Source organism: Taudactylus pleione, unplaced genomic scaffold (genome assembly GCF_031769625.1).
Source record: "Taudactylus pleione unplaced genomic scaffold, aTauple2 ptg000073l, whole genome shotgun sequence".
NCBI lineage: Eukaryota > Metazoa > Chordata > Amphibia > Anura > Myobatrachidae > Taudactylus > Taudactylus pleione.
Window position 1 is genome coordinate 5,238,402 of NW_028284475.1, and position 16,006 is coordinate 5,254,407.

The 16,006-nt window shown below is 45.7% G+C and overlaps 1 protein-coding gene across 5 annotated transcripts in view; it reads left to right on the plus strand.

Moving 5' to 3' along the window:
- SEMA6C (semaphorin 6C) overlaps nt 1-16,006 on the plus strand; it is a 150,088-nt gene that overhangs the window by 35,270 nt on the left and 98,812 nt on the right. For 4 of the 5 annotated variants that reach the window (XM_088467615.1, XM_088467611.1, XM_088467614.1 and 1 more), the window contains exon 2: nt 9,389-9,429. The exons of the other annotated variant lie outside the window; for it this stretch is intronic. Coding sequence is in view for 2 of the 4 variants with exons in the window: in XM_088467611.1 (XP_088323737.1) it covers nt 9,389-9,429 (41 nt within the window). In the remaining 2 variants the exon portion in view is untranslated. The remainder of the gene's footprint in view (nt 1-9,388; nt 9,430-16,006) is intronic. 5 annotated transcript variants of the gene reach the window in all.

Sequence of the window (16,006 nt, forward strand, 5' to 3'; positions counted from 1 at the left end):
AAGTTTGCGTGACGTAATCCTGGGACTATAAATACTGTGATAGAGGCTGGGATGTCTATGTAATGGGGAAAGAGGCAGTAGAGCGCATTGGACTATGTCAATACACTGTATTAATAAATCTTAATAATGCTTAGGTTAACAATACCCTATAATCAGTGTACTTAAGACTTATATATGCAGCATTAATACAGGTACAGTGCATACATTTCCCACAAACTCTCAGCCACTACGTGAGCGCAATGCGTGGGCCCAAGGTGGAAAGTCATCTCAGGGGTAGGCAATGTGTGGCGCTCAGCTGCTTATGGAACTACACGTCCCATCATGCCCTGCCACATTTCTGCTGTTAATATGTGCAAAAACTGTGATAAGGTGCCAGCCAATCAGCTCCCAACTGTCATTTTCCAAGCACAGCCTGTGAGATGACAGTTAGGAGCTGATTGGCTGGCACCTTATCACTTTTCACTCTGTCTCCTAACACTGCTTAGTACATAGACCCCTTAGTCTGGTAATCATTTGTACTCACAAAAAGAGGCTCCACCCACACGCCACGTGACACGATATAAAAGTACTGCGATAAGGAACTTTACAAAGGGATTACTGAATCCGGCTCTGGGCGAAAGTTTCACTGTAATTGTGAGGTAGAAAAAAACCTAATTAATAATTGGGATGTATTGGGCTTAATCAGAGGCGGACCCTCAGCCACAGAGGCCGTGTTTAGCCAGAGTTCAGAAGGAGTCACTGCGTCTGCCACAGTCTGGTGCAAGTGTCGATAGCAAAAGTGATGGCGTGCCGATGGTGGAGTGTTTGTAACCACCGGCAGATTTGCACCGTCCTGCGCACTGTAGTTCACAAGGGGAAAGCTGAATCTGGCATTTGCCTATTACTGCCGATGCAAAGAGCCGCAGCCATGAATGCATTAGCGGCAACCTCTGAACCATAGCATTTATGAGCCATTGTGAAATATCCCGTTCTTGTTTCGTACTCTTTGTGGCAGCAAAATGGTCAATACAGTACCAGTGAGAGAAATATAATATCACAAAACAGAAACACCTCGAAGCCTCAGAATGAGATGTCAGAGAGCTGCCTGGGAAACTAACAATAAGGAGAATTATAGAGCGGATCATCGGTGTGAGGAACACAATGCCACCGTGAGAGGGGAGCAGGGACTGCCGGGGGATACATTTGGTTCTTGCACATTGAGGGGGGTGCGCTGTACTGAGAGTTCCTTCATCTAATGGGTTTCCTTCTTTTTATCATTGGAAACAATGGAAAATAACTCCTGCCTTGTATGAGAGCACAGGTCTCCGTCTCAGTATACAGACAGAAATGCTCACTCATCAGTATACCCCTGGGCTCCTCTCTGTAGTATTATCTGCTCCATGTACCCCCTACTCTCACCTCCTCTGTAGTGTTATCTGCTCCATGTACCCCCTACTCTCACCTCCTCTCTGTAGTATTATCTGCTCCATGTACCCCCTACTCTCACCTCCTCTGTAGTGTTATCTGCTCCATGTACCCCCTACTCTCACCTCCTCTGTAGTGTTATCTGCTCCATGTACCCCCTACTCTCAGCTCCTCTCTGTAGTGGTACCTGCTCCGTGTACCCCCTACTCTCACATCCTCTCTGTAGTGTTATCTGCTCCATGTACCCCCTACTCTCACCTCCTCTGTAGTGTAATCTGCTCCATGTACCCCCTACTCTCACCTCCTCTCTGTAGTGTTATCTGCTCCGTGTACCCCCTAATCTCAGCTCCTCTCTGTAGTGTTATCTGCTCCGTGTACCCCCTACTCTCACCTACTCTCTGTAGTGTTATCTGCTCCGTGTACCCCCTAATCTCAGCTCCTCTCTGTAGTGTTATCTGCTCCATGTACCCCCTACTCTCACCTCCTCTCTGTAGTGTTATCTGCTCCGTGTACCCCCTAATCTCAGCTCCTCTCTGTAGTGTTATCTGCTCCGTGTACCCCCTACTCTCACCTACTCTCTGTAGTGTTATCTGCTCCGTGTACCCCCTAATCTCAGCTCCTCTCTGTAGTGTTATCTGCTCCGTGTACCCCCTACTCTCACCTCCTCTGTAGTGTAATCTGCTCCATGTACCCCCTACTCTCACCTCCTCTCTGTAGTGTTATCTGCTCCGTGTACCCCCTAATCTCAGCTCCTCTCTGTAGTGTTATCTGCTCCGGGTACCCCCTACTCTCACCTACTCTCTGTAGTGTTATCTGCTCCATGTACCCCCTACTCTCACCTCCTCTCTGTAGTGTTATCTGCTCCATGTACCCCCTAATCTCAGCTCCTCTCTGTAGTGTTACCTGCTCCATGTACCCCCTACTCTCACCTCCTCTGTAGTGTTATCTGCTCCGTGTACCCCCTAATCTCAGCTCCTCTCTGTAGTGTTATCTGCTCCATGTACCCCCTACTCTCACCTCCTCTCTGTAGTGTTATCTGCTCCATGTACCCCCTACTCTCACCTCCTCTCTGTAGTGTTACCTGCTCCATGTACCCCCTACTCTCACCTCCTCTCTGTAGTGTTACCTGCTCCATGTACCCCCTACTCTCACCTCCTCTCTGTAGTGTTATCTGCTCCATGTACCCCCTACTCTCACCTCCTCTCTGTAGTGTTATCTGCTCCATGTACTCCCTACTCTCACCTCCTCTGTAGTGTTATCTGCTCCATGTACCCCCTACTCTCACCTCCTCTGTAGTGTTATCTGCTCCGTGTACCCCCTACTCTCACCTCCTCTCTGTAGTGTTACCTGCTCCATGTACCCCCTACTCTCACCTCCTCTCTGTAGTGTTATCTGCTCCATGTACCCCCTACTCTCACCTCCTCTCTGTAGTGTTATCTGCTCCATGTACCCCCTACTCTCACCTCCTCTCTGTAGTGTTATCTGCTCCATGTACCCCCTACTCTCACCTCCTCTCTGTAGTGTTATCTGCTCCATGTACCTCCTACTCTCACCTCCTCTCTGTAGTGTAATCTGCTCCATGTACCCCCTACTCTCAGATCATCTCTGTAGTGTTACCTGCTCTATGTACCCCCTACTCTCAACTACTCTCTGTAGTGTTACCTGCTCCATGTACCCCTTACTCTCACCTCCTCTCTGTAGTGTTATCTGCTCCATGTACCCCCTACTCTCACCTCCTCTCTGTAGTGTTACCTGCTCCATGTACCCCCTACTCTCACCTCCTCTCTGTAGTGTTATCTGCTCCATGTACCCCCTACTCTCACCTCCTCTCTGTAGTGTTATCTGCTCCATGTACCTCCTACTCTCAGCTGCTCTCTGTAGTGTAATCTGCTCCGTGTACCCCCTATTCTCACCTCCTCTCTGTAGTGTTACCTGCTCCGTGTACCCCCTACTCTCACCTCCTCTCTGTAGTGTTACCTGCTCCATGTACCCCCTACTCTCACCTCCTCTCTGTAGTGTTACCTGCATCTCTGTCTCGGACATATACTGCTCTTACAGGTCTGAGTGTTTCCGCTGCATTGTTTTACATTTCAGACCGTATATTTTCAGGCGTTGTGTACAATACAGCATACTAATGTGATACCGGTGCTGTACAGTATATGTAATTCTTGCTTGTCAAAGGAAGATATTAGAGGGGTGGTGGGGGGTAATACACTACCTTTTGTCAGTCTATAGTTACTACGTACTTGGTGCGCTGACGGAGGCCTCTGATAATTGGGAGGTTCACAGATAATAATCCTAGGTAAGCAATTTTAATTTTCTAGCGATTAAGCGTAGTCGGCGCAGTGGGAGATGGGCGGAAGACCAGGGATGGTTTGTGTGTAGATACACCTGACCCCTTTTATCTTGTAATTGCAGAACTGTTATGGTTCTATTTTAGTTTGATCTCACATGTTGCTTGGCCTGCAGATACATTGTATGTAAGGTTTGCCAGCTCTAGGCTTCTCATAGAACTGGGAACTCACTGTACTGAATGTCAGCTGTCTGGTTTTGATGCAAGGGGTTTATTTAGTCCTACTTAAGCAGCTGCAACCATTTTTGCAAAGCGCAGACTCTGGACCAATAAGTGGAGGGTGCACAGAAGACATGGGGTGGGCATCAGGGTAAATGTGGGCTCCAAGAGTGCGACATGCCACAGTTAGCGTAATGACATGGAATTGTGAGCGTATTACGTTCTAGGCCAGCAGGAATGATGGAGCATTGGGGTCAGATATCTGTATTTTAGCTGCTACGTTTTCCTTTCGTTGCGTCCTTTCAATTTTCACACGTTTCACCTTTTATCTGCAAAGGACAGGAAGTGGGTTCGCTGTAACCCTAGCTCCTCCCACTGCGTCATTAGCCGTTCCTGCTCTGTTGTGCACAGCCAGTTTGTATACAAATAGCACTTTTGGGCCTGATTTAGAGTGCATATATGCTAAAGCTCCTGGGGGCTTCTGAAGTGAAAAGACCCCTTCAGGCAGCATCTCAGATCCAATGCCTGTGTCCGAAAATGCAGGAGCGGATCAAAGTCGCGATGTTTGTGCCACCGACCATCTGAGTACTCAGAATGGCCACCTCTTGCCCGTTTGCGAGGCCAGTAAATTTATGTCAAATGATGCAGACACTGGCCTTGGCACCAGGGGCTCTGAGGGGGGGCCGGTACCAATTACCTGTACCTGGGCTTGATGTAGGGGCCTAGGTCCGACAACGCCCCCCCTGTTACCTGTGAGCAGCCCAGCAGACACTGCTGTGTGTTGGGCTGCAGTAGGAGACCAGGGAGACTGCTGTCCTCTGCCTGTGAGGGGAACAATCACACTGTATTTGCGCTGGGCTGAGGGGCTCACTGCGCCCCCCTCTCCCAAACCATAACATATTTTATTTTTTTCTAAGGATCTCGTGATTAGGCCACACCCCAGTATTAATGGGGCTCGGGCCTGCTCTCGCTACGGCCCTCCTCGGCACTCCCGTTTTGCGGACAGGTCCTGGAGGCGAGTGGGAGGGGGGGAGGTTAGATCTCCAGCAAGATATTAACTCTCCATAATCTCCAGGAACAGTCTCCAAAATTCAAAATATTTCCCTGGATATATCTGTGATGTCTATTTACTGCACATGCAATAGCTCTTATTCTCTAATGTGGGTATTATCTGCTTTCTCGGAAATGATTGCCCTGTGCACGTGGAGTAAATTGGGACTAATGAAGATTGCCACAGGTCCCGGGCTTTGCCCGCGCTCGGCCTTGTGAAATGACAATGATCAGTATCTCAAACAGCCCGTCGCTGCACACTAACAATTTCCAGGGTGCTTAATGGCCCATATACACAACCAGCAGCGCCTATCGTCTGTCAGGCGTTTGGAAGCTGTCAGTGTGTACCGACATCCGGTTAACTGTCAAGATCAACTATCTCTTGCTCCACAACGAAGCGAGCAGCATGGGCGCAAATGAGGCAGCCGTGTGTATCTGCCCTTCCCGCGGCTGCGTTCGTCTTTTTTATTACTACTAGAATGTTTACAGGCATTAGGGGTGGCGCCGAGGGAAAATCGTGCACAGACGCGATGGCACACATTTGGACTTTGAAGTGACACAAGTCATGACCACCGGCGTGTAACGTTACATGTCTGGAAAAGATAGGGACTCCCAGCACAGCTGCCGTAAGCAAGCGCTCCTAAATCCGGAGGTGGCTGTGTGATGAAACAGTAGAGGGGTGCGAAACACATGAGTCTGGCTCTCTCCAGCGAGGCCTAAGTAAACTGCTAACAGCAACAGTCGGCGTTCTTGAGCCCTTGTCATAGGAGAAGCTGTAGGCTGTGCTGTGATACTAATACATGGAGGGTTTACAGGCCTGAGACCCTTTATAACTCATTCTAACTACGTTACACCGTACAATGAAACATGATTTATGCTAAAAAGCATTATAACCGTGTAACAATCGCAGTGGTACTCCTGTAGCACAGGGTAACAAAATTCCTGTGTCCTTATGCAACAGTACTCCCATGTATCAAATCCAAGGGTAATACCATGTATCAAAGCAACAGTACTCCCATGTATCAATCCAAGGGTAATCCCATATATCAATCCAAGGGTAATCCCATGTATCAAAACTGTGTAGTCCCATGCATCAATCCAAGGGTAATCTCATGTATCAGTCCAAGGGTAATCCCATGTATCAGTCCAAGGGTAATCCCATGTATCAATGCAACAGTACTCCCATGTATCAATGCAACAGTACTCCCATGTATCAAGCCAAGGGTAATCCCATGTATCAATGCAACAGTACTCCCATGTATCAATGCAACAGTACTCCCATGTATCAAGCCAAGGGTAATCCCATGTATCAGTTCACGGGTAATCTCATGTCTCATTACAACAGTACTCATATGTATCAGTCCATGGGTAATTGTATGTCTCAATGCAACAGTACCTTTAGATTGTAAGCTCTCACGAAAAGGACCCTCTTCCCTTTTGTGCTTTTCCTGCCCTCACTTATCCCAACATTTCCTCACTACCAAACCTTTGCTTTCAGCCCTCTCGCTGTTGCTTTGGATACTATGGGCCTGATTTACTAAGGATCGATATTCTGCTAATACGTATGCAGCGCAGCTGCTTATATCAGCAGTGAAATGTAAATGTTTGCATTCCCATTGCGATCGCAGCCTAACATAAGGACGCCCACTTCCCCTTGCTCACATCCATATACTTTGGCAACATAGCGAAATAATCGGTAACATGGGACCCATACACACAGGTAAGGCAGGTCAGACCTCACTCAGGAACTGCTGACTGCAGCGCACGCTATGAGGCCCCAGACTGCGTCTGTTATCACAGTGGCTAATTTATGTACGCCCCTGCAACACTGTCCCAACGCACTGGCACGCCTGCGTTCACCCGACCAGCCCTGTCACCACCCACAAAGGGCACTTCCTGTCAGTCATTCTGCCATGGGTCTGCGTACCCTCTGCAGTCCCGACCGCAGTGGCTAGGTTGCACACGGGCACTGCGATGTATGCACAGAACGCAACAATTGGCCGATAGCGTGCGTATTGCTGAATTAGTCCCTATGACTGCTGATACAGCAATGCTTGTAGACATCCATGTTCTGCTATGTCTGGTACTTGAAGTCACTTTTTTGGGGGGGTTTTGTGTTAATATTGTTCCTGTATATGTAAGTTGTAAGGCGATGCGGACCCCTTATGGCGCCATATAAATAAAGGATAATAATAACCATGCTTCTGTCAATAGGTATTCTTATGTCTCAATGCAGAAGTACCCGATGTATCAGTCTAAGGGGTCAATCCTATTTCACGCGATGTACTCTCTGGTGCGAGTTACCGAGACAATGGCCAGATTCGCCTAAAAGTGCTTGCAGCCCTTGGAAGGCTCTGAGCCAAATTGAGCGAATTCAGGCTTGCAGCGGGCTGCGAAGGGTGCGAGGTGCCAGTCCATTGCCGGCGTTTTAACGCCATTGCAGCGGCAACTCACACACCACATGGAATAGGATTGACCCCCAAAGAGTAATGTTGCGTCGTACTGTATCAATCCAAAGGTAATCCCATGTTTCATGGCAATAGTACCTACATGTATCAGTCCAAGGGTAGCCCCATGTTTTATGGCAATAGTACCCACATGTATCAATCCAAGGGTAATCCCATGTCTCATGGCAATAGTACCCTCATGTATCCGTCCAAGGGTAATCCCATGTCTCATGGCAATAGTACCCTCATGTATCAGTCCAAGGGTAGCCCCATGTCTTATGGTAATAGTACCCACATCTATCAATCCAAGGGTAATCCCATGTCTCATAGCAATAGTACCCACATCTATCAATCCAAGGGTAATCCCATGTCTCATGGCAATAGTACCCACATGTATCAGTCCATGGGTAGCCCCATGTTTCATGGCAATAGTACCCACATGTATCAGTCCAAGGGTAGCCCCATGTCTCATGGCAATAGTACCCACATGTATCAGTCCAAGGGTAATCCCATGTCTAAATGCAACAACACTCCAATGTATCAGATTAGACCACAAAGTAGCTAGTAGTTAAAAGGTTTTTATTTATTATTATTGTTATTATTATTATTATTATTATTATTAATATAATAAAAAGGAAGGGGAAAGATACTTATAAAAATAAATAATAATTTCCTATTAAAGCAGGTAAGGTTTGGTTATATGTTGTGTCCACGGAGGGTCTTATGGTTATTATAGAGAGTAGCCAGAGCGTCTTGCATCGGCCGAGAATGGTAACCGGGCGCCTCTGGCACGCTGTCAGGTAATATTTTGCAAGCAGCGCTGTGATGGGACAGAATTATGTTATAGAACCATAGCAGACCTATAAATATATGTACTATGCACTATTATAATTTTTCTCTTCATGTTGGAAGTTCATAAACGGGCTCATTAAAGTTGTAACATAGTCTCTTTAGCGCCTATAAACTCTCGGCTCATATGAAAATGAATCCATCACGGGTAAATAGAATTACTTTCGCTAGCTAAGCACGGAGAACCATTAGCTGTAATTCCTATGGAAAGGGGCCAGATTTCAGAAAACCTTTGATTAAAAGGAATTCAGTAATAGAGGCGGCCATATACTTCTACGTAGTTACCAAGATCATTTGCAATGTCGACCGTTCTGGCGGATTCAGTGTCGAGTAATTTGTTTCTTGAGTTGTTAACGATACGGAGGCTTGCAGAAAACACAATCCAAAAGAGTGTTTATACATAAAAAGCTCAAATAAAAAAGCACAGCACGTCAGTTATACTTGCTGTGACATCACTGGCAATGGTCCTGTGTACGATGTCACCACACTGCAGCTTGCAGAGCATAAATGTCGCCTAAGAGACCTCAAGCCTATCGCACAAGTTCTGGCTAAGAGTCGGTACTCACTAGGACGACCAGCAATCGTCAAGATGGTTGTTCCCTTCGCTCCAGACCATCACAGATTGCCGGTACACACTAGACCTTGTTCCGTCCTTCATGAAAATCTACTGCCGCACACAAGATATCATTTGATTGACTGTACAGCACGGTCAATCAAACGATCTTGTATGTCGTCTTCAGGAGCGCGCAATTGTGCGTACACACTAGATGATGTAGACGATTTGTTCCAATAGGACAAATCGTCCTGATATCGTTCTAGTGTGTACCCACCTTTAGCTCTGGCATTAAATGATGCAAGACCGAGACGCGCCCTGGGTGGCAGCTTTCTGTAAACCATAGAATAGACGACAGAATGGGATCAATTAGTTCTTTAGAAATGTTCCACATATTCTGTCGATATTGTTAAGATCATTAATGCACAAACTTTAATGTGTATATTAACATTCAAATAAAGGTTTACATGCTCTGCACTGCATAAAATATCCAAATATGTAATACGTATAATATACTATAGTAACAGCAAAAGTCACTTAGTTAATTTCATCACTTTCTCATTTCTGTTTCAGATTTGACGTTCTCACCAAATTCAAAACTTCCCATCCCCGAGGTAAGACCCCCCCAAGGGGGCGCTATTACAAACTATCAACTTTTTATCTAAGTCTGCATGGTTTACAATCATGCAAAATGATGACCGGGCGATATAAAATTGGACTTTGTTATTTTAGCTGCCCATTTAACTGATCTACACAGAAGTCTTACTGTATATATTTATGTACATTAGCTGATGGACATCACCCCAAAACATAAAGCTTGGGGCTACTACCAAGACCTGGCGTCTATTTTAATGTCCCCGAATGTCAAGTGTTGTGACCTTTAAAGCATTCCTAGGCACCTGTAGACAAAGTGCAAAGAGACAGAGGTTAAAGTGCAGGATTAATCCCGATGATCAAAGGCGACGTGTGTGTGGATTATAGCACTTTTGTTGTGTTATTTAATAAGCATTATTGTGCGGCTTAATCTCCTGCAGTTCTAGCAAACCCAGTGCGTAAAAACCTGTTCGGTTAAAGAATTTCTTTGGGGACAGAAAAAGACAAATGGCTGGGTATAATGAGAAGTGATATGTGAGCCGCAGAGGTCAGCAACGCACTGTTTAGGTTCCACGGCTTCACTAATAATGCACAAAACACGGCTTTTTCCAATAAAACAGGATGCTTGCAGCCTTGATAAATCACATTCATTCATATTCATGGCTCCCACATAAAAGGTTGAACAAATCTTTTAGAAGAAAGGTGTAGAATACATAATAAGAAATACATTCAGGGAAAAGCCATTGGTCTTAACAAAAAAAGGGAACAAATTCTCAGTTTACCCGAGTAAGGCTTACGCTTCATGTAGCCTGTGGATAGGATCAGCACAGCAGAGATGGGCCCCTGGCACTATCGGGGCCCACATTAGTTCTGCTGTAAATCGGGGATATATTGATAAATATTCCTCAGCAGTGGGACCTGTATCTCAATCCAGGTTCTGACATTTGGGAGCAGTGTAAACTGCCCTGCCCGCAGCCTTATGGTATGCTAAACTGTTTAATGCCTTACAATGATTTCTCATTAAGGGGCCTATTTTTGTCATTGTTGCCATGCACTAACAGCCTAATGCAGGAGATCTCACTGTGTGCATGTGCAGTGTCAGGTTCAGGTTCCACAAATGTCAAAGACTCCCCAAATATGCCCAGGAAAGTAACTTGCAGGCACAGCAGTTAGCGCTACTGCTGTCTCTGCGAGTTACGGTGAGTACCAGAGGCGGTGGCTGCAGCGCGGTCCAAGATTCAAATAGGGGAGTCACACCAACTGCCACCCCAAATGCTGCCAAACATCACTGGCAGTGGCATAACTAGGGTATCTGGAGCCTTGGGCAAAATGGAAAACGGAGGCTCTTCCCCAACTATTAAAAGTGGGCATGGCCACATGCCGCAAGGAGCGTAGCCACTGAAAACTGGGGGGGTGTCAACATGAAACACCACCGTTTCTCGTCACTCTGGGAACATTTCTTTCCATTCCGTATGCTCCTTAGTACCCCCAGTAGTAGTGCCCCTTATGCAATGCCCCTAGTAGTAGTGCCCCTCATTCATTGCCCACTGTAGTAGTGCCCCTTATGCAAATCCCCCTGTAGTTGTGCCACTTATACAGTGCTCCCAGTAGTGCCTTTTATGTAGTGCCCCCAGTAGTGCCCCTTACACAGTGCTCCCAGTAGTGCCTTTTATGTAGTGCCCCCAGTAGTGCCCCTTATACAGTGCTCCCAGTAGTGCCTTTTATGTAGTGCCCCTTATACAGTGCTCCCAATAGTGCCTTTTATGTAGTGCCCCCAGTAGTGCCCCTTATACAGTGCTCCCAGTAGTGCCTTTTATGCAGTGCCCTCAGTAGTTTCTATTATGCAGTGCCCTCAGTAGTGCCTTTTTTGCAGTGCCCCTTATACAGTGCTCCCAGTAGTGCCCCTTATACAGTGCCCTCAGTAGTAGTACCCTGTACACATAAGACACACACATAATTATACTTGCCCGAATACCCGCTCCTGCGCCCTCCACCGTCTGCTCCTCTGGTCCCGCTCGGCACTATCCTTCACACACTGCGGGAGACGGAAGGTGGAGGTGATGAGTGAGCACCAGCCCAGCTCCGGCCGCGGGTGCAGCAGCCAATAGTCTGTCTGACTCTTATTGGCTGCAGTGCTAAAACAAACACAATGGCCTGGACGGCGGCCCCCAGCGGTATGCCCCGTGCTCCGACGGATCCGACAACGCCCAGGGCACATGACCAACTCGACCCCACCCTGGGTACGCCGCTGATCACTGGCAGATGGTGTGGGTCCTCTATTTGAATTTTGGACCGCACTGCAGCCGCCACTGGTTAGTACAACATAGATAATATATATATATATATATCTGTCGCAATACAATATAATGGCGGCAGTCGGTTTCTCATTAAACAGAGCAGTCATTACTCAATATTTCTGAGCAGTTTATTTGAACGAGTCATTAGGGTGTCTGGCCAACATGTGGCATCAAAAAGAAGAGTAACTGGCTTGCTGTCTCCTAGGTAACGGAAATTTCCAATGTCTTACACAGGACAACCAGATATCGAACGCCTGACTCTTTTTTTTCTCCCCACAATACTCTTCAAAGTAACTCCTCCAGTACACTTGCCACTTTTTGGTTTAATCCTTTGCTTATCCATCACCCGTGTCCTTACACTGTCCACTGAAAGGCAAGGTTCACACGTCAGCTGGTTTAGATCCAGGGATGCTGGGGAAAGTCAGACAAAGGGGGGGTGCTCAGACACTTTGTCTCGGTGATTCTGCAGGGGTGTACGGTTACTTTTGATGCATAATAAATAGACTGTATTGTCTGCCGACCCCTTTTCTGCGCGCCCGGGGCGGGGAGTCCGGCATAGAGAACTGCAGCTACAGTTCACTGGAAATAGCAGCTGAAAGGAGGCTCTGACAGATGTAGGACATTGTCTGCACAGGAAACACAATGGGGCTTTGATAAGACCAGGGCTATAGAACACCACACTCCACCTTAATTGGTCATTTATGCACACACGGTGGCCACAACAGTCTATTAACCCAATCACTTAAACCATCAAATATTACAGGGGGGAAATGTGTCAAACCTTCGAGCAAGATCAAATGGAGAAATTTGCCGGCAGCAACCAATCAGCATCTGGCTATCGTGTATCTTGCACAGCTGATTGGTTGCTGTGGGTACTGCACCTATTCTCCACTTAATCTCTCTCGTACTCTTGATACATCTCCTCCTATGTATATAAACTGTGACGTTAAAAGAAGGCGTAAGCAGTGTACTCAAATCGTTCCTGACTTTCTGCCCTGATCATACGGGTTTCCGCTAATAAGAATGTACTCACTACAGGCTGCCATATTTCTGTGAAAGTCTGTCCCTCACCTGACACCATTAGCTGTTCAGATGCTTTACAATCATTGGCACTGAACATTATACGTATCACTTGTTTGCTTTGAACATATGCAGTTCCACTTTAGGAGACCCTAGTCAATCAGCCCCTATCCAGGATAACTGGGGCCGCACTGAAGAACCCATGCAATTCCGAATAATGGGCCTGATACAGGGAAAGTTTTTATAGTGTTCTAGAACTAACGATGTCACGCAGCCTAAAAGAGACAAAAAATCAATAAAATGAAACGCGTACTGCGGAGTATTGAAACGCGGCCGCAGACTGGGAGTCCTGGGTCCCGCTAGTTAATGATCTCCCGGTCTTACGTGTAAGGCCGCGGCACATGGCTGTTTATACCAGTCCCTACCCAGGAATCATTAGTCTCCATCGCGTGATGTAAAAGTTAATTAATCTGTAAAACACAGTTACACGGACAAAGTCACTCAGTCACAGGGATAAGTACATTGTGTCTACTTTAAACTCCAGGTTCAATATATATGCTAATATCAGACATTCGTCTCTGTCGGTCGCTTAATCTGGGATCAACTTTTTCGGGTCACCCCCCCCCCTCCCCAAGAGGGAAGAAACAAAAACAAACGTATGTAACGTATGGGTCTTGGACCTGGAAACCTCTCCCATGACTGGGGCTAGCGGGTCACCAGGAGCTTAGTGTCATACGTTAATCTGGCTAATCCTAATGAGAAGGGGGCACGGGCGGGGAGCTCGGATCAGACCTCAGCAGAAGGTGATAAGCAGTTTCCCAGCACTGGGATCCACTCGGGCTAATCCAGAGCTGTTAAATGGGCAAAAAAAAGTCGCCTAGAATAAACCGGCCACCCACTAAAATTGGATGGAAGTCAGAGGACTATCTGCAAACGGCGGAGTTTTGGCAGATACAATAAACAGGTGATGTCAGTAGCTGTATAAGATGTAAATAATATGCATATAATCTGTGGCTATACTGGATATCATCACTCCAGTAGGTACTAAGAAGTATTATAAGGGATAACGTTATTCTGGCTGCACTCCGTCAGGTTATTCTCCCCATGTATGAGCGCTCTTGTGACTATGCAATTGACCCTCGGTGACTTCTAATATCCTTAAAGGGATATGGTCCATTTAAAAAGGATGTTCTTGCCATAAGGGGTCCCGGACGGATGTGGCACATCAGATTGTCCTCTCCTATAGGAGTCATGTCTGCTGCAGACATTATCTTAGTACAGTATAATATTCAGGGGCCTATTTTTCAAAAAGGCCCTGAAAAGACTTATTTTCAGGCCTACTTGCCAAAAGAAAATATCACCGGTGCAGCTGAGAGCGAAGCTCCGCTACCCAGCAATACTGCCTGGCATGTGTGAGCAGTGACGTATGGCGTAGCTGGCCAGCCGGGGTCCCTTGTGCATTGGCGAGTCACACATGATTTAGTAGTACTGATTGCAGATACCCGATGTCCGGGAATCTGCCCCTGCACAGGACCCGTTCTGCACGTGCACGGAGCAGGTCTGCGAGTCCAGCAGCAGACTTTCCAGTGATTGACAGTCTGCTGCCATTTCTGGGTGGAGAGGGGGCAGCGACGGCCTCAGTTTCTCAAAACGGAAGCGTGTCGCCGCCATTGGGGGGGAGTGGAGAGTGCAGGATCTCCAGGGATGAATTACTGATCCGTGCTGCTTCCTTGGACGCAGCATTGAACCATCTGCGATCCCATCGGCCGGCTGAGTGACTCTGGGGTTGCGAAAGCCGACTGCCATAAATGAGTAAAAGAGGCCAAGAAATCTCCATCAGCCGAAAGAGATCCTGGTCTCTCCACTCATCCCCAATGGCGACGCCACCCAACCCCCATCCAGATACGGCAGCAGGCTATCAATCACTGCCACTGCGTGCGGGATCGCAGACCACCACTGCACATGCGCAGTATGGGTCTAATGCTTGTGCCGATTTCCAGCCATCGGAACACACTATAATATAATATGGCATATTAGAATATGATATTCGTACATTACAGTATATTCTGGTAGAGGATAAGGTGATTTGGTTTAGTATATTATGGTACACTATAGGCTGATACAGTATGGTGTAGTATAGTATGGTACAGTATATTATAGTACAGTATGGCACACTAATATAATACAGTATACAGTATAGTCGTATAGTATATTCTGATACAGTACAGGATACAGTGATTTGGTTTAGTATATTATTGTTCACTATAGGCTGATACAGTATGGTGTATTATGGTGTAGTATAGTATGGTACAGTATAATATAGTACAGTAGGGCACACTAATATAATACAGTATAGTCGTATAGTATATTCTGATACAGTACAGGATACGGTGATTTGGTTTAGTATATTGTGGTTCACTATAGGCTGATACAGTATGGTATATTATGGTGTAGTATAGTATAGTACAGTATAATACAGTACAGTATGGCACACTAATATAATATGGCATAGTATAATATGATACAGTATATAGTCTTACAGTATAGTATATTCTGATACAGTACAGGATAAGGTGATTTGGTTTAGTATATTATGGTTCACTATAGGCTGATACAGTATGGTGTATTATGGTGTAGTATAGTATGGTACAGTATAATATAATATAGTATGGTACAGTATGGAACACTAATATAATATGGCATAGTATAATATATTACAGTATATAGTTGTATAGTATATTCTGATACATACAGGATAAGGTGATTTGGTTTAGTATATTGTACATTATAGACTGATACAGTATGGTGTATTATGGTGTAGTATAGTATGGTACAGTATGGAACACTAATATAATATGGCATAGTATAATATATGACAGTATATAGTTGTATAGTATATTCTGATATATACAGGATAAGGTGATTTGGTTTAGTATATTGTACATTATAGGCTGATACAGTATGGTGTATTATGGTATAGCATAGTATGGTACAGTATAATATAATATAGTATGGTACAGTATGGAACACTAATATAACATGGCATAGTATAATATATTACAGTATATAGTTGTATAGTATATTCTGATACATACAGGATAAGGTGATTTAGTTTAGTATATTGTACATTATAGGCTGATACAGTATGGTGTATTATGGTATAGCATAGTATGGTACAGTATAATATAATATAGTATGGTACAGTATGGAACACTAATATAACATGGCATAGTATAATATATTACAGTATATAGTTGTATAGTATATTCTGATACATACA